The sequence below is a fragment of the Clarias gariepinus genome, chromosome 3 (assembly GCF_024256425.1).
Source record: "Clarias gariepinus isolate MV-2021 ecotype Netherlands chromosome 3, CGAR_prim_01v2, whole genome shotgun sequence".
Taxonomy (NCBI): domain Eukaryota; kingdom Metazoa; phylum Chordata; class Actinopteri; order Siluriformes; family Clariidae; genus Clarias; species Clarias gariepinus.
This window is the reverse complement of record NC_071102.1, coordinates 41,650,400-41,673,243: the sequence shown is the minus strand read 5'-3', so window position 1 is coordinate 41,673,243 and position 22,844 is coordinate 41,650,400. Positions and strand designations below refer to the sequence as shown.

Here is a 22,844-nt window from a genome sequence, read left to right as displayed (position 1 = left end):
AGGTATCTCATGGTTATTAGTAATTCCACTGTGGTCACAACTTGTGTACAGGTTTATTAGTGCGAACATCATACTTAACACCTGATCTCCAGGTAACTATAAGTCATGTTTGCTTCATTTTAGAATTAAATGAAGTTCAACATTAGACGAGAAACTTCACTTAATTGTATTATTTTTTTTTTAAATAACTTAGTTTGTAACCTAGGTTTTGGACTTTGGCTCCCTCTAGTGTTCATAATGGGCCATGTTTACAGTTACACAAAAGATTTTAAAAATTGTAAGACGAATTGTATCGTATGAATTGGATGACGGCGACAGTGTCAAGGAAAAACTCCTTGAGATAGCAGTAGGAAGAAACCAGGCTCAACAGGGAACCCATCCTCATTTGGGTGATAATGGATAACAGGGATAAAGACATGGATAAGCGAGTTTGGTGTGGATAAAGGTTGACTGGCCTGTACTCCATCTGATAGAACACCTCTGGGATAAATTAGAGCGAAGACTGCGAACCAGGCCTTCTTGTCCAACATCAGTGTCTGAACTCAGAAATGCGTTTCTGGAAAAATGGTAAAAAAAAACAAAACACAAACCTAAACCTTGTGGAAAGCCTTCACAAAGGAGTTGAAGCTGTTAAAGCTGCAAAGGGTGAGCCAACATCATATTAAACCCTATGGATTAAGAACTAGTCCATATGATGTGAAGGCAGGCCAGTGAATACTTTTGGCAGTGTAATGTATTTTATGGGCCAAGCTCAAGGCCTCTCAAAGTGACTGTTGGATGGATTGCAATGGGTAGCTTGTTTGTGCTAACGTAAAAAGTTGGATGCTCCAGGAGTTCAGTGCTGATGTGAGAAAGAGAAAAATAGACTTAGGGTTTGGTAGAAAAGTCAAGAATGTCTCCTGGAGCCAAAATCAGTTGGGACTGTACATAAATACATTTGGAGGTTGAGCCACTTTGCCAAGGACTGAAAAAAGACCCAAACTGGTATCGTCAGCTGAGAAGAAACTGGTTTGAATGGTCAGGAACAACCCTTGGACCACCAATACACAAGACTGACATGAACTTTAAGCTGCTGGTGCACCTGTATCACCACCTACAATTAAAGGAGTTTTACATCATCAGGACCTGAAAGGGTGCTATCCAAGAAAGCAACTCCTACTCCCAAAACTCCAAGACACATTCAAGCTCGACTAAAGTTAGCAGTTTCCCACAAAGCCACACAAACAAAGCCTCCTGGAGGACAGTTTTTAATAAAGATGGTGAGATGGAGAGATTTTGAAAGGTGAGATGTTCAACCCCAAGAACACCATAGCAGCTGTTAAGCACGCTGGTGGTAGTATCATGCTTTGAGGTTGTTTTACATGGATGCAATAATGAAGAAGATGAACCACCACAGAACATTTAAACAAATATCTGATGTTTGTTTGTTTTTTTATTCATATATACAATACAGTTGGTTTAAGGTTTAAGCACTGAACACTCATCTATTGTTTCATTTTAGACTTGCGCACAGAAAAGAAACTCAGGTGTGCCCACCAGATGGCAGACAACCTGCAGACAGGTAAACAATGACCTGCCACGCCCCTTCCCTAGCATCCACCCCTCACCCTTCAACACCTTATAAGCTCAGAGCGTAAATGCTGTCAAGCAGCACGCTGAAGCAAGCACTCTTCACAACATTTTTTTTTGTCTAGCCAAAGCTTGAGACCAGGCTCGTGTCAAGATGTCCAACATAGCACAAGTGCTGTCCAAAAAGAAGGACAAAAAGGAAGGACTGGGAGGCAATGACAATGCCATTCCTTTCAATAACCAGGATTTTGAGAAGTTACGACGTGAGTGCTTGGAGAGTGGTAAACTCTTCTGCGACCCCACGTTCCCTGCTGAATCCCGCTCTTTAGGGTACAACGAGCTGGGCCGATATTCCTCCAAGACTGCTGGAGTCGAGTGGAAAAGGCCTACGGTAGGAAATCCGTCAGCGTGTATTATAAATAATTATGTGTAACTTTGGAGTGTTTTTGCCTATAGAAATTAAACATGGTTGGTTTTCCTTTCTGGTGGAGAATAGAAAATGCTGTGACCTATTCTGATATACAAAGCAGTTTGCATGCTGTTCCTTTGAATTTCCACCTGGTCACAATGGTAGACTGCAGTTACTTCCTCTGTTTACTTTCTATACGGTGTTCATTGTTAACTGGTCTGTGTTGGCCAATATGAAAACATTACATACAATTATGATGTATTCATAGCATACAAAACTACCATATTGTATAGTCATCCTTTGGAGGTTGCTTAGACATAATAGAACACACACATCTATTAATTATTAATAACACAGCAATGAGAAATGAAATGAAATATGGAGGCAAACTAGCAGTTATCATGAACATACAAATACTGTATGCTGTTATAGTTAAAATAATTATTTATTAATTATTATTATTTTATGAGGGTTATGTTATTTTCTGACAAAAAATAAATAAATTCTAAAAAAAAATCTTTTGTCCATTCGCCCCTTTTGGTCCACTTAATATTGCGGGAAATTCACGAAACAAATTAGTTTCATCTAACTCTTTAGATTTATACTTAAACATGATAATAAGAAATAAAAATGCAGTTTTTATAAATGGTAAAAAAAAATCGAACAGTATCTGTGCATTTTAATAATCATCACATTATAAACCTGTCGTTTGTTTTGCAACTACTATCCAAGCTGCTGTTATAGTAAACAAAACACCATCAGAAGTCAACAATGATGGCTAATTATTTTGTTTTAACCATGCTTTTTGTCTCTCTGATTTTTTTTTAAGGAGTTGTGCTCAAACCCCCAATTTATTTGCGATGGTGCTACGAGGACTGACATCCGCCAGGGAGCTCTAGGTGAGCTGAGAAACATGAAAAAAACTGAAACTCTTGGACCTGAGCTTGAGTTAATAAATGTTTCACGACTGTTTGAGTGTCAGCACCACACCTGATTGTAATACGTACTGTAATCAATCAAAAGGCTCATGCATGATTCACCTTTTTTTACTCTTTGGGTGTCAAATGTAAGACAGGCAATTGTGCAGGGTTAAATTTCTGGCCTCCCCTGCTGATCACCAGCATGCAAAAATGTTAAGCCTTTGGTGCAACACACTGCCATGCCATATGGCTGGTGTTGTAACATATTCACATTACATCAAAACAAAGGGATTTGTATCAGGGTGTTACCACGACGCGAACCATTAACCTCAAATTTCTACAAGACTCTTTGGTCATTGTGTAAGTAGTCATTTCACAAAAACACACTTTGTGAAATAATCATATTTATATACCCTCTTGCTAAACATAAAAGTACTGTGTTAGTCCACATTAAACCTTTCAATGGGCCCTCATTCACTATGCATGGAAGTGGAGTCATGCAAAAAGAAACAAATTTATTTTGTCATAAAACACAGTTGATCAGTCAGGCAGAGCTTAGTACTGATTTACACTAATGCCTCCCCAACCACTCCAGCAAAGATAGAAATAAAATATGCCCGACTTTAGCATTAAAGAGATGTAATGTTGTATGCAAGAAACTACCTCCATGTGATACTGTATTAATATACAATGCAAATTCATTATTCTTACTGGTGCTAATAGGACATGTCATCATTGATGAACCTGGGAATAATGGGATGTTTTGGGTCTCGAATCATTAGACACACTCATCTGGGTGACCCAGCCAGGGGTGATCCTAGTGGCGCACTGGCCCATAGATCCCCCTCCAGATCCACAGCCACCATGCGGCCATCTTTTCCTTGTTTGGTGGAAGTTTCTGGTGGATATACAGTATCGGACACAAATTTGGATTTTACAGTCTAGAAAAACAGTGTATTTTTTCTATGACTTTTTCCTATTAACTATGAAATAACACATACTGTTCGGCATTAGCTAATTGAGTAGTGTTAGTGTATACCTTTTACCTGGAATGCATGCAATGTAAATAATGGTGTGATAATTCCTACAGGTCCAAAAGTGTAAACTAAATCATTTTAACAGCTTTTCTACATTCATATTGTCAGGTATAGGATGCATTGTATTTTAAAATGTGCCCTGGACATGCAGAAAAAACACCCTACAGAGGTAAAGTAGTGCCGGTGTTGAATTAGAATTAATTTTACCCAATTATATGATCTTCTGACCTCTTTAGGTGACTGTTGGCTCCTAGCAGCTATCGCCTCATTGACCCTTGATGCCGATATTTTGGCACGGGTGGTTCCTAGTGACCAGAGTTTCACTGACAAGTACGCTGGCGTCTTTCACTTTCAGGTGGGATAAAAAATTCTTTGCTGTTTAATAGTGTAATAAGGATTAATAAGTCTTTAAAATGATTGTTTTCCTGGACATATTTTTATGGTTTTTATTTTACATACACAATTATGCTAGCCAGCAGGTTATACAGTAATAACCCGAGTTGCAGAAGCTTACTAGAGAGCTAATAATTATGTAGACCTGTAAGATGTCTACACAAAATAAAACCTCATAAATGTATGAATATTATTATTATGACCTTAATATTGTAAATTGGGATCAGTAGCAGTCTTGGGATTTGAACCCATAACCTGCAAGTCTGCGACTTGCAGGTTATGGGTTCAAATCCCAAGACTGCTACGCATTGCATCTGGCACATTTAAGACTCTTCACCTATTTAACCTTATCTAGTTTTAAACTCCCAACATTCTTCTTATTTGTTTGATAACATTTATAATTTATCTGGAAAATTAATTACCACCAGATGAGTTAATGATTATTTTAATAGTAGCCACAATTGATTAAGGTCCAGCCCTAGATAAAGTTGGTTACACCTCTCTATCCACAGCTTTGGCATTATGGTGAGTGGGTGGATGTTGTCATTGATGACCGGCTGCCCACAAAAAACGGGGAGCTGCTGTTTGTTCACTCAGCCGAAGGGAATGAGTTCTGGAGCGCGTTGCTGGAGAAAGCCTACGCTAAGTAAGTGTGCACGTAATATTGATGCCTGAGTCATAGTTTGCAAACATTGCTTACTAAATCCAGCCACAGCCCAAAATACACACAGTGTTCACCTGCGTTTAACTTCCTTTAGTTTCCAGATCCTAGTTCCTTACTGCGAGAACTAGTGAAATACTATTTGCTGTCTTGCCTTGCTGTGCATCAGCATGTGGGGAGGCTTCACAGGCTTCAGCACTACACACGGCATTCTCATACTGTAGGCTGTCAATAATGCTTTTTTAACATTTACATTAAATTTCTTTTATTGATGTGTGGCTTATCATTCCTATTAAAGTGGTTGTCTTTATTGGTAGCAGGCACGAGCCAAACAGCGGTAACATGAAACGTAAATGACAATGCAAGTTTGCTTGCTTAAACACCATTGTGACAAGCCTATTACCTGGTACTCACCGTACCCCTTGCCCTTCCTAGTCTGTTATGTTAGTATTTTGTAGTATTCTGTTAAATTGTTTGCTCAAATGTCTGTACAAAAACTCCAAAGACTTGGTAATACCTCAACAGAACATTTCCAGACAATGCAATACTCCTGTAAAGCATCCTGCAGGATACTGTGTAGCTACTTTGCTATTCCAATATAAACTCCAACAATAAGGTAGAGCTTTGATCAGGTCATGCCTATGCTTTAGAGTAATAAAAACTGGACAAGCATCACCAGCATAATTTCAAAATACACCGCTGATTACAATTCATTGTTGACCACTGGCACCTGCAATGCTCTGTCCAACATGATACACACCAAATGGCTGTCCTGCACAAAACTATACAGGGCAATCTATTGCTGGGTTCGATTCATGATCATTTTTGAATAAAAAACATCAAGTTCACTCCAGCACTATAGATCGAAGAATACATAAACATATTCATTAATTTATGCAGTTTCAGCATTTAGAGTCTTCAACAAGTATAAGCGAATCACCCTAGACATCCAGCAAAGGCTATAACTTGCCTGGGTAGCTCCTTATCTGGACCATTGGCTATTGGATGGACATTTCCAGCAGCCACAGTTGAAGCCAAACAAATGTCCTGATTTGCCTGTGGCAGTGCTCAGATTAGAAAGAGTCATTTGACTCCTTCACATATTGTTGGCATTCAGCCTAACTAGTGTGCCGTGTGAGCCACATTATTTGCATTAGTGCACAAAGTACATAGTGCACATAGTGCTTCAGAATTTTCAGCTGAATGTTTACAATCTGGCAGCCCTTTCATAATCATAAAGTCAGGTGTCAGCAGTAGTGTGCACACAGCCTGAAGCAATGGTGAGTTGAAATTGCAGATGCCCAGGCTGGGGCAAGGCTGAATGCACATGTGTGGAAAAACAGGTCTTAAAATTACCACATAAAATCCTCCGAATGAGATCTGTTTGGCTGGAGTTGCAAATATTTCAGTTGAATAGTGGTCCAATTAAACAAACTGTTTCTCAGCTGTCCGGTGCCATGAGAATGGGGAAGGGTATGTCAGCAAATGCAGCAAACATGACAGCTTGCAAACGTCTTTTTATAGCCAGCTAAAAGTTTCTCAATTTTTGTACTTCGGATTTTCTTCTTGCAAAAGGCTTCTAGTTCTGTAATATTCTTTGGTCGTCTTGCATGCACAGTTTTTTTAAGATCTACCCACAAATTTTTAATGATGTTTAAATCAGGGGACTGTAATGGCCATTCAGTTTGCATTTCTTGAGGTGTTCGATAATGGATTTCGAGCTATGTTAAGGATCGTTGTCCTGTTGTAGAAGCCATCTTCTTTTTAGATTTAGCTTTTTTACAGATGGTGTGTGAAGTTTGCTTCCAAAATTTGCTGGTATTTAGTTGGAATCCATTCTTCCCTCCTCTCATGCAATGTTTCCTGTGCCACTGGCTGCAACACAACCCCAAAGCATGACAGATCCACCCCCATGCTTAATAGTTGGCAAGGTGTTCTTTTCATGAAATGCCACTCCTTTTTTTCTCCAAACATGTCTTTGCTGATTGTGGCCATATTTTAACTTCAGTCCATAGCACTTGTTTCCAAAATGCATCACGCTTCTGTAGATGTTCTGTTGCATCCTTCTGATTTTATGATGGGGCCGCAGGTAGATCGCTGCACAGGAATGGTGCACCACCACTCCCAAGTCTGCTGAATCTTCCTGCAGGTTTTCTGGAGTCAAATGGGGGTTTTGATTTGTCTTTCTGACCAGCAAGTGAGCAGTTCTCTCCGGGAGTTTTCTTGGTCTTCCAGATCTCATCTTGACGTCCACAGTTCCTCTGAACTGCCATATGGTTCATCTTAATTACATTTCTCACTGTGGAAACTGCAAGCTGACAACGCTTTGCTATCTTCTTGTAGCCTTTTCCTGCATTGTGGGCATCAATAACTTTCATGCCCAGAATGTGTTGTGTTCTTACACAGCTGCTTACAGGAACCCATGGTTGTTGAGTGTCCGCAAGTGTGTGCACAAGGTGTGAAGAGTCAATATATTTGTAAAGTTGTAGCAGTAAACTAGTGATAAGATCATGGGCACCCAATGCTCCATGTCTGTATGAACTAAAGGCCAGCCTGTCCGGTCCGATCTTATAAAAACCAGATATTTAGCACATTGCTGATAAAAGTTAATGCTGGACATGATAGAAACAGAACGAGAACACCCAGTGTATCACAGACTGTCGTGTATGGGACTTCAGGGTTGTTGATCCAGTCTTCAGATTCCCCCAGTCCCAATTTGATCAACATCCATGGGATGTACAGTACCAGACAAATGTCCAACACCACAGTACACCACCAAAGGTCTTGTGGAGTCATGTCCTAAGAGGCCAGAGGCAACCTACACAATACTGGGCATAATATCTTGAATGTAATGTAATGGTTTTAATGTCATGAGTGATTAGTGGACTTGGGCAGTACTAAATTATACTATATTACTGCTGTAGCAAATCTCGCTGGCACACCTTCACTTAGGCCTAACCATCCATTCTAATGACATACTTATAATATTTAAGGATTACATGCAGCATGACTGCAAAGGTTGCACTTCTTTACATGTTATTATCAAGAATCAAAAGCAGTTCATATATGTTATCAATATGAAACAAATAAGTATTTTTATGTTTATATTTGTATATAAATGTTGTTTCTTTCTTTGACATGAGAATTAGTCTGTTTTACTGTAATTTATTTTTTGACCCCAAGTCAGAGTGAAATGCTCACACAAATGAAATAGACATTTTCTCACTATCTTCTCTGATGTGTGCTCTCCCAACAGATTTAATATTTTCTTGGAAGAAGTACAATGGATAAATAAATAAGAGAATACTTCAAGTTAAATAAGTAATTGCTATTTAAAATCTGGTCAAACAAACAGTGTGTTTATTCAGCTTATTCAGGGCTTCAGAAGAAATATATCACCTTTATTCTGTTTTTGTAGAAGTTCTGTTTTTCTTTTCAGAGTGAACACTTCTTATGAAGCTCTTTCCGGAGGCTCCACCACTGAGGGCTTTGAGGATTTTACTGGTGGGATTTCAGAGAGCTACGACCTGTTAAGACCCCCACCAACTCTGTTCAATATCATCAGGAAGGCGCTGGATCGTGGATCTCTGCTCGGCTGCTCTATAGATGTGAGGGGAAAAAAAGTCATTATTTTCACAAAATTATATGACAAGGACATGACCATTCATGGCAAATGTGTCAACACAGATTATTTAGGGCTACAGATATTTCATTACAAAGCCAATAAGATTAATCTAGTATAATGTAATGTTTAAAATATAATATAGTTTCAATGTTTAGGCCACATCAAATGTGTGCAGTTTATTTGATTGTCTATTAGACATTTAATGAAATGCCATTTTGACCACTAACTTAAATAATTTTCATGAAAACATTTCATTAAATTCAATAAAATTTTATTTGTATAGCGCTTTTAACAATGATCATTGTCACAAAGCAGCTTTACTATAGAATGCAAAAAAAAAGTTATGGAAATGTGTAGGAAATATTTGTAAGAAAATATGTACGGTAAACCAAGGGCAATGATGGCAAGTTTGTTGTGGCTCCTTGGAATGTAAAGCAACCAGTCACTCTATCATCAACAAACCCGAGTGACCAATGAAAGAAGGTAAGACAGCATTTAAACATACCAGTTACTATATCTGTAACGTCCAACTATAATACTCTTGAGTCCCCCAGATCTGCACCTGTTCCTAAGGCAAATCTATTTACAAATGCTTGGCTAAATTAACAGGTTTTCAGCCTAGACTTAAACAGTGTGACTGTGTCTAAGTCTCAAGCATTAATTGGAAGGCTATTCCTTAACTCTGGGGCTAGGTAAAAAGAAGCTCTACCCTCTGCTGTAGTTTTCTTAATATGTGGTACTGACAAGCAGCCTGCACCTTTGATCGAAATAGGTTTTGCAGATCGTAAGTAAATCAACGCTAAATTTTACCGGGAGCCAATGCAGTGTGAATACAGTAAGATAAAGGTGATGTGCTTATATCGTCTAGTACTCATATCGTCTAGTAAATTGTTTGTTTATGCACTTAGATGAACAATCAGACAGTAAGGTGTAACATAATCCAACTGCATCATTTAGTGACAATATATTTCCCATTTTGGCAACATTTCTGAGATAAAAGCATGCTATCCTGTTAATATTATCTACATACAGGTTTAAATGAAAGATTGGAATCTATAATCACACCAAGGTCCTTTACTGCACATAATAAATTATATTGCCCAGAGAAAGCATGTAAAGAAAAAATAGCAGTGGGCCAAAACCAAACCCTGTGGAACACCAAATCAAACTTCACTTGAGAACATGCAGTATAGAATAAACAAGGTTTGTTTTCACTGGAGTTTGACAATGTTCATTAATAATAAATATTGACATTAGTGTGGCAGCACAGTGTTTAGCCTTCCTGACTCGCATCTAGTTCTCCCTGTGCTTGGTGGGCTTCCTCTGCATACTCCAATTTCCTCCCACAGTCCAAAGACATGGAAATTAGATAGGCAGATTGCCCGTAGTGTGCGAGTGTATGCATGTGGGCTTGTGTGTAGCCTGTGATGGATTGGCACCCTGTCCAGGGTGTCCCCTGCCTTGTGCCCAAAGTCTCCCGGACAGGCTCCTGGCCCCAACCCTGGATACAGGATAAAGCAGTGTAGAAGATGAATGAATGAATTATTGAAAATACAAAAGTGCATTCATTTTTGCTTATTAAGGTTGACTTGTTAGAACTGTGCTTCAAAATAAACATGCATTTAGCCACTTGTAGTGTTGTGGACTAAAACATAAATAAAGTGTGGCAAAAAATTAAACAGTGTAGAGTGAAGAAATATGTATGTGTTCTATTCCTGAACAGATCACCAGTGCATTAGAGACAGAAGCAGTGACCAGACAGAAGCTGGTAAAGGGGCACGCTTACTCTGTCACAGGAGCAGAAGTGGTAAGGCCCCCCTTTCTCTCATTCTAATCCACCACATACAGTACAAGGGTTGGACAATGAAACTGAAACACTGGCCAATTTAGTGTTGGAGGTTTCATAAATTTGACCAGCCTGGTGGCCAATCTTTATTGATTACACATTCCACCAGTTAGAGCAAAGTGTGAAGGTTTTATTAGCAGAGTAATAGCCCAGTTTTGCGTAAAAATGGTTGGTTCGCGTCTTGCTGGCGCATCTGTGACCAAGACAGCAAGTCTTTGTGATGTATCAAGAGCCACGGTATCCAGGGTAATGACAGCATTCTGTACCACCAAGAAGGACGAACCACATCCAACAGGAGTAACTGTGGACACAAGAGGAAATTGTCTGAAAGGCATCTAGCACGGGATGCTAACCCGGATTATATCCAAAAAAAATTTAACCACAGCTGCCCAGCTCACTGCAGAATTAAATGTGCACCTTAACTCTCCTGTTTTCACCAAAACTGTTTGTCGAGAGCTCCACAGCGTCAATGTACATGGCTGGGCTGCTATAGCCAAACCTTTGGTCAATCGTGCCAATGCCAAACGTCGGTTTCAATGGTGCAAGCAGCGAAAATCTTGGGCTGTGGACAATGTGAAACATTTATTGTTTTTTGATGAGTCCATCTTCACTTTCTTTTCCACATCCGGGAGAGTTATGTTGTGGAGAAGCCCCAAAGAAGCGTACCACCCAGACTGTTGCATGCCCAGAGTGAAGCATGGGGGTGGATCAGTGATGGTTTGGGCTGCAATATCATGGCATTCCCTATGCCCAATACTTGTACTAATTTTTTTAGTTTATTGTTTAAAATTGTTTTAAAGAAAATAAGGTTTATAATTTGTGAATCACAAGAATCTACACCATATTGTTAAATTATGACAAGCTTGCAGTGATACAGGGAAAATTTCAACTAGGATGATTCATGCACCACTATACATATAGACAATATACTAAACTCTCAATATTAATTGTTGATTTCAGTGCAAATACACATAGGTGATTTTTATCATCTAAATGGGCCACCCAGAAAATCAACTTAAGCATGCATGTAACCTGACTCTGAATACAGAGAACTTTCCCAGAGTAAATATTGAAACAGCAATGACTCTGAATACAGCCCTTGTGCAATGTTCCTAGGTTCATGTGAATGGAAGCCCAGTTCAGCTTGTACGGCTAAGAAATCCATGGGGTCAAGTTGAATGGACAGGCGCTTGGAGTGATGAGTATGTTTGATTATGCAGGTTGGATCATCCATTAATCAACCATGCCAAGTTGTAAAAACTGATGAAAATCTCTTGACGTTATTTTTCTCAGCTCTAAGGAGTGGGACCGAGTGAAACCAGAAGAGAAGGCCAAACTTGATTACTCAGCAGATGATGGAGAGTTCTGGTACGAATTTGTAATTGTCAGTTTTTCCTCCCTCACTTCCTCCTTTTCTTCCTGTTCATCATTTTCTTGTTACCATGTCCCTCATTTTCCTTCTGTTTTTTATTAAACAGATAAGTCAACATTTTATGATAGACACTCTCTTACTCGCATACACTCTTATGTTCTTCTTTCAGGATGGCCTATTCCGATTTTGTGCAGAATTACTCAAAGTTGGAGATATGTAACCTGACTCCTGATACCCTGACGAGCGAAGGAGTCGCTCGTTGGAGCTATTATCAATTTGAGGGCACTTGGAAGTTTGGCTGTACTGCTGGTGGCTGCAGAAACAACCCAGGTTCAGTCAACATTTTGTATACAGGCTGCTTGCTTTGAGTTATTCAGCTTTGCATAAAAAAAAATACTTCAGCCTATACAGTCTCTATTGGTGACTATTCTTATTATCTGAAATTGTGTTCTGTCTAGCCACTTTTTGTTCAAACCCCCAGTATGTGATAAAGCTGGATGAGATGGATGATGATCCCCATGATGGAATAGACGGCTGCTCATTTCTGGTCGGCCTGATGCAGAAAGATATGCGCCAAGAAAGGCAGTTTGGGCGAGACCTCAACACCATCGGTTTTGCTATCTACAAGGTACAGCCTACAGCCTAACCTAAGCAAAAAGTTGCAAGAATACTACAATCTAGCAGAAGTTAGAAGAAGGCGCAGTTTTCATTTCATTGCTCTAAGTCACAACAATAATAATAAAAAAAGATTATTTACAAATATTTTCTTTCTACTATTCTTTCTTTTCTTATTTGTGTTTCAGGTTCCTGATGAGGTGTGTATGGGATGATGCATTTTCGCTAGACATCAAGTGTTAGGTGTTAAAAGATAACAATGAACAATATGTAATACTTTTCATAACATTCACTATTTGAAATGCAGAACATTTTGTTTTTCAAAACTGTTACAATTTCAAATTGATTTCTTCTTTGTGATAACCAAATTGGAAAAACTCATTTCATTGCTGTTTTGTATGTATTTGTCCTGCAGTATAAAGGTCAAAATAACATTCACCTCGGGCCAGATGTCTTGTTGCGTCAGAGAGCTGTGGCCTCGAGCAATACCTTCATAAACCTGCGTGAGGTGTGCAGCCGGTTTAAACTGCCACCTGGCGAATACGTCATTATTCCCTCTACGTTCGAGCCACACCGCAAAGGCTCCTTCATACTTCGCGTTTTTGCTGAGAAACAGGCCACCGCCGGGTATGATTGCTGTACCTGTACAATATAATCAAGTAAAAATACCATAGGGTACAATATATGCTTTAAATTAAAGATACAAAGGGCTGCATTCAAGTTTGAGATTTGACCCAAAAGTTGGCCAAATTTACATGGGGAAAGTTCCTTGTATTGCTTTTTTTGTGCTGCCTGTTCATACAGATAGGAAGCCATGTGTACGAAGAGGGGTGTTTGGATACCATCAAGGTAGAAAGTTTTCTCAGTATGCAAGAGACATAATTGGACTGCCTGCTTAATGTGAGATGCTCAGGAACTCACTGAAATGACTGCAGTGGGCTCCAAGTCACTTTGCCGGCATTGTCATTCACAGACATACAGCTTTTTAAAAAAAAAAAAACATTTGCACCATTCAAATGTTTTTTTATGGTTGTTTAAGAGTCTCATCGCTCTATTGTGCTTGAAGTCTGCTATCTTCAAATGTCAATTGGTTTTATGGCTTCATTCACAAAAAAGTCCTTGTTAAACTTGAATGCTCCTCGTAATAATTATATCTAATGCTTCTTTTGTGTATGTTTAAAAAAACAACAAAAAAAACCCTAATGTTATACTACTGTATATTTGCTGATTAATTCCATCCTCTGCTTCCAGCCCAATGGAGACAGACATCAACGCCAATATTAAAGAGGTAAAGATGCCATCTAAATCACACTTAAAAAAAACAAAAAAAACAAAAACACAACTGATAACATCTGCCCTAATCACAATCTGTCTGATAGGAGAAGATCTCTAAAAAAGATGTGGACCCACATTTCCAACATCTCTTTAAGCAGCTTGCTGGAAGTGTATGTCAACAAGTCAAATTCTTGCATAGCTAATGTAATAATGTAATGTAATGTTATACTTCCTAGACAACATTAATTATGTCGCCTCTTCTGTCATCTCTTCTTCAGGATTCTGAAATTTCAGCATTAGAGCTACAGAAGATTCTAGACAGAATTGTGTCTCAGAGTAAGATTTTATTTCTTCTCTTGCATCCATATTGTTTCTTTTTATTGCATATTGTATATTGTACTTTTATTTTCTTTGTCATTATTTTACTTAGGAACAGACCTGAAGACGGACGGATTCAGCCTGGAGACCTGCCGCCACATTGTCAGCCTCCTGGATGTATCCTTTTTTTAATAGAGGTTGGTCTGGTGTTCGGACCTATTATTGTTTGGGCCAGAAGGTTGAGTGCAACACTGTTAAGCTGCCAGGCAGCATCTACTTTATTAACTTCAAGTGTTAGCCTTGACAGGACTCAGAAAGACGGCAGTGGGAAACTTGGGCTGATGGAGTTTCACACACTGTGGATGAAGCTACAGACATATTTGGTACATTAAACAAGATTCTTTTACTTTTTCCGAAATAAATATTGTTGCTAGCTCAAGATCTACCTACAACTAAACAGAATCATAACGTCTGTCAGTTAAAGGGTAAAAAAATCATTTCAAAAATTGCTCTTCCTACAAATCTTGTAGGAAGTTTGTAAGTTATACTGTAAGTAAGGAATTTAACAAATAAACCATTCGCACTCTAGGTACAGTACTGTGGAAAAGTATTGACCCCCTTCCATTTTCTTAATATTAAATTCAATTAAATGATGTTTAAATTAAAGAAATGAGAACAAATGTTTTATTGTAACAAGATACAAAGATACAAATCATGCAATTAAAAAACTGGTTGTTTATGTAACAACATCAGCAGTGACCTCATTTACTCTCCTGTCAGTTCCATTCACTCAGTATTCAGCATCAGAAGTATAGTAATCACCACCCTGATCATCTGGTTCATGCATTAAATTTAATTCATAGGTCACTGTATTTAGTTTTTTTGTTTTCTTGACAAACAAAAACATTCCTCTGAACTGCTCAGTTATAGGAACTGGACTTAAAATAGAAGAAATGAGAGGAAGTCTGGATGACTTTCTATCTGCTGCCATCAAGGGCTTGCCACAGCGGATCATCTGATCCACAGATAACTTAGTACAGGTATTACGCCAGATGCCTTTCGTGACACAACCCTCCCATTCTTCTTAACAGGCTTGGGACTGCATGTAGTGGCTGTGTAGTATGGGGTGAGGCAACTCACACATGGCGGGGCTCGATCCCAGATCATCAGATCCTGAAATCATCAACCTAGAGTCTTAGCCACCTGAGCCACCACTCCCTTCCACAACTATTGCTAAATCCTACATAAAAAAATAGCAGAACGTTTGGCTTTTTGAAAGCAAAATGAGAGGGTTCAAGACTTTTACACAGTACTGTAAAAGCAGTAAAGTGTAAAGTGAAAAGAAAAACTAATTTTCTTCTCAACAACCCAAATGTCTGCACTTTAAATTTCTCATTACTTTAACAGGAGATCTTCAAAAACCATGACACAGACAACTCCGGCACCATGAGCTCCCACGAAATGAGAGATGCTCTTAGCAAAGCAGGTAATTATTGTTCATCTGGGGCCAGGGTTAGCTCAGTGGTTAAGGCATTGGACTACGGTTCGGAAGATACCAGGTTCAAACCCCACAACTGTCGGGCCCTTGAGCAAGGCCCTCAACTGCTCAGATGTGTAACAAAATAAAAATGCCTGAATGTAAAATCTAGAATCTTACGCATACTTAGTTTCATATTATACAACTAACACTAATACAGTATGTATTATCACAAAAAAAAACAGTTTTCATGAACTCTAACTGAATTGATGTCTATAATCAATATTATCATGATAAATAATAATAATTTTTAATAAACTTGAAAATGATTCTCGTAGGCTTTCAGTTGAACACGCATGTCCTAGAGGTGATTGTCATGCGCTACGCTGATCAGCAAAGCGCCATCGACTTTGATGCCTTCGTGGGCTGTGTAATCCGTCTGGAGATGCTTTTCAGTGAGTGAATCAAACATCACTGTTTAATCACTGACTAATTTGGTTGCCAACTCACATTCTAACAACGACAACAAATATCTAATTAATATTAATATTGTTAATAAAACATCTACACAGTCATCCAGCTACCTGGGCAGTGCTGTAATGTTTGTCAAACACTCCTATGGTAATATATATATATATATATATATATATTTTTTTTTTCCAGATATGTTCAAAAAGTTTGACAAGAACAATACTGGGAAGATAGAGTTGGATATTCTAGAGGTAAACATGTTTATTTATTTATGGTCATGTGTAACACTAAAAATTATCCCACTGTTTTAGGGGTGCAAGCAGTATACTGTAAGTATCTGTATTTAGTTTTAAACCTGAAATAGGTGTGGATTCAAAAACATAATTTGATGTGAAACCTAACACTTAACATAGTCCCTCAACTACGATCAATATCGTGGTCACAGTATTGTGGCACAGTATTTCCTAATGCTTGGTGGGTTTCCTCCCACAGTCCAAAGACATGCATATTAGACGAATTGGCATTCCCAAATTGCCCATAGTAAATATGAATGAGTGTGTGTGCCTTGTGATGGATTGGCACCCTGCCATTTCCTTGGGCCCCAAGACTCTTGGGATAAGCTCCAGGCCCCCATGACCCTGTATACAGGATAAGGTGGTATAGAAAATGAATGAGTGTCAGTGAGTTGTTGTCCTGTCCTGATTTATTCCTCATATAATATTTAATATTTTCATATAATCTGTGTTTGTGTTTTTAGTGGCTATGCTTGGCCCTAAGCTAAAACCCCACTGATCTATGTCCTGTGATGTACTGAGGAGTCTACAGAACCAGTTTATCCCACGCTGATTGTCTTCAATCAAAGCAAAAGAGTGAAAATCGTACCTTATTTCGTAATCGATCCAGTTATATAATATGAATTGGTATTTCTTTAGACAGATGAAAATACATCATGCAATGCAATAATAAATGTTAATTGGACCCTGTAGCTCAGTATGAGACTGATCTTTTGGTGCTTCCCCATGGTTAATACACTAATTGTTTTGTTTTGAAACAATGGCTTACAAAGATTTGTGTGTGTGTTTCTGTGCATGGTGCAGTTGCATCTTAATGGTGTAATCACTACAGTATATTCGTGAGTAACAGTAATGAATTCTAATCGTTTGCTGACTAAACCCGGAACCTCATCTAAAGCTTCTCAATCACACCCTGCTTTATTAATAGGTTAATTATTTCTACTGTTTGATATTATAGATTTATGATACAATGATAAGCATGTGTTCAATTGGTACATAATACAGTATGTTAATAAATATTAGGCGTTTCCAACAACATTTAGGGAGGATTTGGATGAAGTTGAAAATAAAGTTTGCAAAGTAAGTATGTTTGGTCGTGTGTTTAATCCCAGAAGAAGTCTTAAAAACATACAGTATTGCTGGTCCAAACGAAAACAGTAATTTACTTTCTGTGGATCACACCTAAGCAAAGTCACTTAACACACTCAATAAGAACAAGTACTGTGTTGTTAAACTGTGTTGTACCTATCTACAATTCTACTGATTTCTATTTTTTTTATTTGTAATTAGCAAGAATTAAATAAATAATTATGTCTTATCATATATTACATAGAGTATGAGCAAGTTTTTTTTTAATGAAATGAGAAATATTGCAAACTGATGGAGAATATTTTTAGTCACAAGGGTGTAAACAATTACAGATGCTAAATATTAAGTCCAAATAGTTTTGGTTATGTAATTGTGATTTTTTTTTAAATGAAACTATAACTCCACCTCCCACAGTTTTGCCACAATAAATAAATCAACCTCCAGTTATATTTGTAGTTATTTAAGCATGCATGATTGCATTATTGATAATATCAATACTATGATGGAAAATTATTATCACTCTTAGTAGAACATTTGAATGGTGTAATGTTTTAAGAAAGGCAGTACATCAGTAAATGATAATCCCAGCTGAGGTGGCTTGTGGCAGTTATTTTTGTGAACGTTCAGTGCGTAGATAGCCTGATCCTTAAAAATGGACAGATAACTTGTCTGTTGTCTGTACTGACACATGAAGTATTCAAACCCCCTTCACTTTTTGCAATTTTGTCATGTTGCAGCCTGATACTATCTATATATAAACCATATAAAGGTCTCACAGTAAATTGTCAGAATAAAAACAAATCCATGTGGCCAGGAGAATTATTTGTAGCCCCACGAGACAGGATTGTGTCAAGGCACAGATATGGGGAAGGATACAAGAAACTTTCTGGAGCACTAAAAGCACTCAAAAGCTTGGTAGTCCCCATCATTCTGAAATGGAATAGATTAAGAACAACCACCTGTTGTTCCATATCTGGTCGCCCAATAAAATTAAGTAATCGGAAATGAAGGGCCTTGACCAGAGGTAAATGCGATCCTGTGTTCACTTGTACTGTAGGCATGGGAGAGACTTACAGAAGAACAGCCATTACTGCAGCACTACACCAATCAGGCCTCTATGGTACAGCGGCCAGACAGAAGCCATTCCTCACTAAAGGGCACAGCTTGGGTTCTCAACAATAAATAAAAAAATCCTTAAGTCTGATGACACAAAGATTGTGTCATCAGTCATCAATAAGATTTTTATTTAGAATCTTATTGAACTATTTAGAACCTGGAGATTGCGTGTTCGATTCCCGGGTGATGCTGTAAACTCTCGCAGCCGGAGGCCTAGAGAGAGTTGATTGGCTGAGCTCTCTCAGAGGGAAGGAATGAGAGGTACAGTACTCAGTGCTCCCACATTAGTCATGGCTCTACAGCCAATCAGGGGCGTCTGTGAGCTCACGCAAGTGAAAGGGGCGGATAGCGCTATGCTCCGAGTGTGTTACTCCGCCCCTAACGGTGCGTAAGTGAGCAGTTCGAAAAGATGTGGTTGGCTGGTGTTACGTGGTTCAGAGGAAACACGTGATAGTCTTTGGCCCTCCCGACTAAGTGGTAGTAGTAGCTTAATGTGGGAGCCCCCTAGTGACGGGGAGGAATTGTGCACGACTAAATTAGGGAGAAAATCAGGGAAAAAAAAGTCAAAAGGGATTTGAATGAGGAAATATTTGTTAAAAACATTGCTAGAATTTCCAAGATTAGGGTTTGGCTGTTGCCGTGTAAATAAAACGCCTTGCTTAAACTTATTAAAATAGCACACACCCTTGTACACACAAACACACACACATAGAAGGCCTGACTGGGACTGTTATTAAGGTGTCTTATCAGAAGGCTTCTTGTAATCCTGCATGGTTGCATGTCTTGTTGTAGACAGCAAACATGCAAACTTGTGGCGTTTTAGGATGTAAAAATAATCCTACATCCTATGTTGAAAGCCAATGTCAACCAGAGAGGGAGAGAGAGAGGGAGGGAGAGAGATTCTTTTATTATGGCTTTAAGGCTAAATTAACCTAAAACAAGTTTAATACTTTTGTACTTTTACTCAGGTTGAAATGTAAAGAAAAACATTTTTACATTTTGTTTTTTTATTTTACCTCGGGCATCTCTACTTCTAGTTACGTCTAGGATTTCTCTACTTTAGCCACCCTTGATCCTCACCAGCTCAGACCTGTGTCTGTTGTGATTTTCATTTATTTATAAGTCGGTTTGAATAACAGCCAAATTACTGAAAATTATAAGCAACAGACAAGAAATCACTGTGTTTTAACAATTGTTAATTACACTAACTGTCGATCGAAGAAAGTAGTTCACTACAGTCCAGTGTCTTAGAAAGAGGGAAGACTGGCTGCCTGTGAATTGATGCCTTGGGCACATGGGTTGCCACCTCATACTTACAGCTGCATCACAGCAGCACATCAGCACTCCCTCTCATGTGATATTGCCTAATTAGATACATTTACCCATATAAAAATATGTTCTCTGGTTAAGGTTGGTTGTTCATGGCAATATTGGGAAATGAATTGAATAATTTTTAATTTACACACCATGCTGGATTTTATCCCCCAGTGTTTTTTCAATGTTTCCATTGTTATTCCATTGTTTTATTTGTTATACAGTATAGACAACATACTGTAGCTAATATGCTTATAGCCAAACACAGTCAGGTAACTAGTATAGCGATGAACATTGTACCCTCAATCTCAGATAAATTTTAAGTTGTCTTTCAGTCCTAGTGTAATAAAGTAGAGGAAGAATCACATAAAAACCATGAAGATGGCGTTGGACTGCATTGATACAAGCAGTTTTGCTATGTTTGAATTTGGTCAGGTTTATAAACCAAGTATGTCGACACACACACACACACACACACGCACAAGGAGTTTGGTGCCGGCTGTTGGCGACTCTCAATAATACAGCCATATATAATGTACAATGATGGCTAATCACTGCAATGGAATCGCTCATCAATAGTATCCTAATAACCTTAACAAAGTGCACTTAAATAAATACTGGTTACATGCTATACTATATACTGTATAATTCTTATACAGTATATTGACAATACAGCACACAGTTATTTGTAGAATACATTTATTCATCAGGTTTCTGATATCAACCTAATGAGAATAGATTCAATTTTTGCCTTTGGTTCTTCTCAAAGATTCCTCCTCATGTCATCCCCACAGGTCTTTTCAACATCAACTCTGGTTTGCTCATTAGGGATAGTTGCTAATGTTTAATTTAAACCCAAAATCTTTACTTTTGTAAAGCTGCTTGGTTAAAAGTTCTATACAAGCAAAAAAGAAAAATCGTTGAATTGAATCAAATGATTTGAAATGTTCGGGTAATTCTGGTGGATACTGCTGAATGATTACAAACTAAACCCTGTATCCATGTCATTAACTTCAAGAGTCTTGCCAATGGCACCATCTTATGGCCTGTGCGTGCAACCAGCTTGGGATTGGAGGTTGTTGCCAGATTTCTCACATTAATCTTTACATTTCTACTGTTTAATTCTTGTTTCATTACTTTTTAACATTCTTTCTGTCTTAGAGTAACACAAGACAGTTGTTGTACCGTGCACTGTGCCTACAAACTTTGTTCCACGCCTCACTCTAAACAGGATTTCAATATTTGCTCTTCTTGCTTGTGCTGTCGGTTGCATGTCTCTCTTTTGTTTGTCATTTTTTCTAAATCCAAATGATGTGCATGTATGAAAACATGCACCGCCCAGCCAAAAAAAAAAAAAAAAGTCACGCACCTAAATTTTTCACTTGACCTAAATAACATATTTTCCTTGAACACAGGACATGACTTCTTACCTAGCCTTGTTAATTATTATTATTATTATTATTATTATTATTTTCCAGAAAGTGGCTTGAATTATTTAACTCATTTAATTTCTGCCAAATATTATTTAATTCATATTTTAAAAAACTTATCCTGATCTACCCTTTTTAATGCATTTTATAAAACATTTTGTACAGCATGTTTGCTTTATAAGGGTTTCAAATAAATGCACAGTGCTCAGTCATGTACAGTAAAAGCTCTTGTACATGGAATCACTGAAAACAACAGAGACTTTGTAAAGATCTTTACCTTGGGGCGCACCACAGACACACAAACACGAGACGAGGTCTTATGGGAAAAGGGTAGTTTTATTAGAAAAATAAGAGAAGAGAGGGGAGGAAGGAAATAGAGGTAGGAAAAGAGTGAGGTTGTGCATGTGTGGGTCAGAAGCAGTGTCCCGCTGGATGCAGGCACATGGCGGGCGAGCGATCCAGATTGAAGAGAGTGGGCCTTAACGTCTAGACAGTGGCTTTTTCTTTCAGCAGCTGAATGACACTGGGCAGTGAGACAGTCAAGGAATGCACGATCGTCCTTCAGTGACTGTCTTTCAGCAAGCGATCAAACCGTGGTGTACATTCCACATGCCTTCAAAGTCCCTGGAGCGTGTGGCATGGCCCCTTTAATGCCCCTCTCTCCATGTTGGTTTCCACATGCATTCTTCTGACTTCTAAACACGAGCTATGGTCTACACCTCCCTTTTAAAGAGCATAGCTAGCCTGAGGTCCTCAGGTGATCATCTCCCACCAGCCGTGCCAGATTCAGCAGCCCCGCCTCTTCACACACACTTGCTGAAGGGGAGGCTGCATGCCAAGTGAGCTCTCTGGAGTGAGCGAGGAGCAGGAAAAGATTTGCATGCACACCTGTCTCTTATGAGAGAGTCCGTGACAGTAACATGGAGCAAAATAGAATAGATCCTGGCTAAGATTGTTATTACTAATGTCATGTCAATAAGAAAAGGTGTAGCATTGGATTTGACCAACAGCTCAAAAGTTTTTGATTTATTCAGTCATTATTTAACTGATCCAATGTGTGAATGAACACAGATAAACAGAGGTCAGTTGAGAGTGAAGGCACAAGAATAAGGAAAAGTTAAAAAATATATATATATTTAGAAATAATATATGTATTAAATATGAAAAAAAAATCAACTGAGAAACTAGTGGAGCTGGTTGAATAACAAACAAATGACAGAAACAAGTTTGCTGTGATGTTTTAATGCCGTACAACTTTAATTTTCAACTCTAATCCAAAACTCGCACCCTGAGCATACTTCCCATGCCTTTAATTATACTAAAGGTAAAGTCACTAACCAAGCTCAACAGGTCATTCTCCAGTCCTGGAGCACTTCTCACTCGAGTCGAGTAGCCACGTGCTGACTTCAAACATCTGAATGCATCACTTAAACTGTAAAAATGCACAAAAATAAAATAAAACATTCTTCATACTTGCGAACAGGTATGGTTACTTGAGGTTACTTGAGGTTATGCACTTGCACATACACATACAGTGGAACCTTGGATTACGAGTAACGCGGTTTACGAGTGTTTCGGAAGACGAGCAAAGATTTTTAATCATTTTTTACTTAA

The 22,844-nt window shown here is 38.4% G+C and overlaps 2 protein-coding genes across 2 annotated transcripts in view; one reads left to right on the top strand and one right to left on the bottom strand.

Moving 5' to 3' along the window:
• Nucleotides 1-22,844, bottom strand: part of LOC128518710 (sialoadhesin-like) — a 1,187,000-nt gene that overhangs the window by 914,274 nt on the left and 249,882 nt on the right. The window lies entirely within an intron of this gene.
• On the top strand, nt 1,663-17,366 carry capn8 (calpain 8). The gene is made up of 21 exons (XM_053491682.1): nt 1,663-1,960; nt 2,808-2,877; nt 4,172-4,290; nt 4,841-4,974; nt 8,429-8,597; nt 10,338-10,421; nt 11,577-11,662; nt 11,754-11,828; nt 12,002-12,162; nt 12,291-12,460; nt 12,636-12,647; nt 12,863-13,074; nt 13,699-13,735; nt 13,827-13,892; nt 14,001-14,058; nt 14,153-14,217; nt 14,355-14,423; nt 15,448-15,526; nt 15,856-15,972; nt 16,181-16,239; nt 16,746-17,366. Exons 1-21 carry the CDS (start codon nt 1,724-1,726, stop codon nt 16,767-16,769), a joined length of 2,103 nt encoding a protein of 700 aa, XP_053347657.1. The 5' UTR covers nt 1,663-1,723; the 3' UTR covers nt 16,770-17,366.

Coding starts and splice junctions, on each gene's coding strand:
- capn8 (XM_053491682.1), top strand. CDS start 1,724: ATGTCCAACATAGCACAAGTGCTGTCCAAAAAGAAGGACAAAAAGGAA. Junction 1,961..2,807: donor TCGAGTGGAAAAGGCCTACG/GTAGGAAATCCG, acceptor TTTTTTTTTAAG/GAGTTGTGCTCAAACCCCCA. Junction 14,218..14,354: donor ACATTGTCAGCCTCCTGGAT/GTATCCTTTTTT, acceptor GACAGGACTCAG/AAAGACGGCAGTGGGAAACT.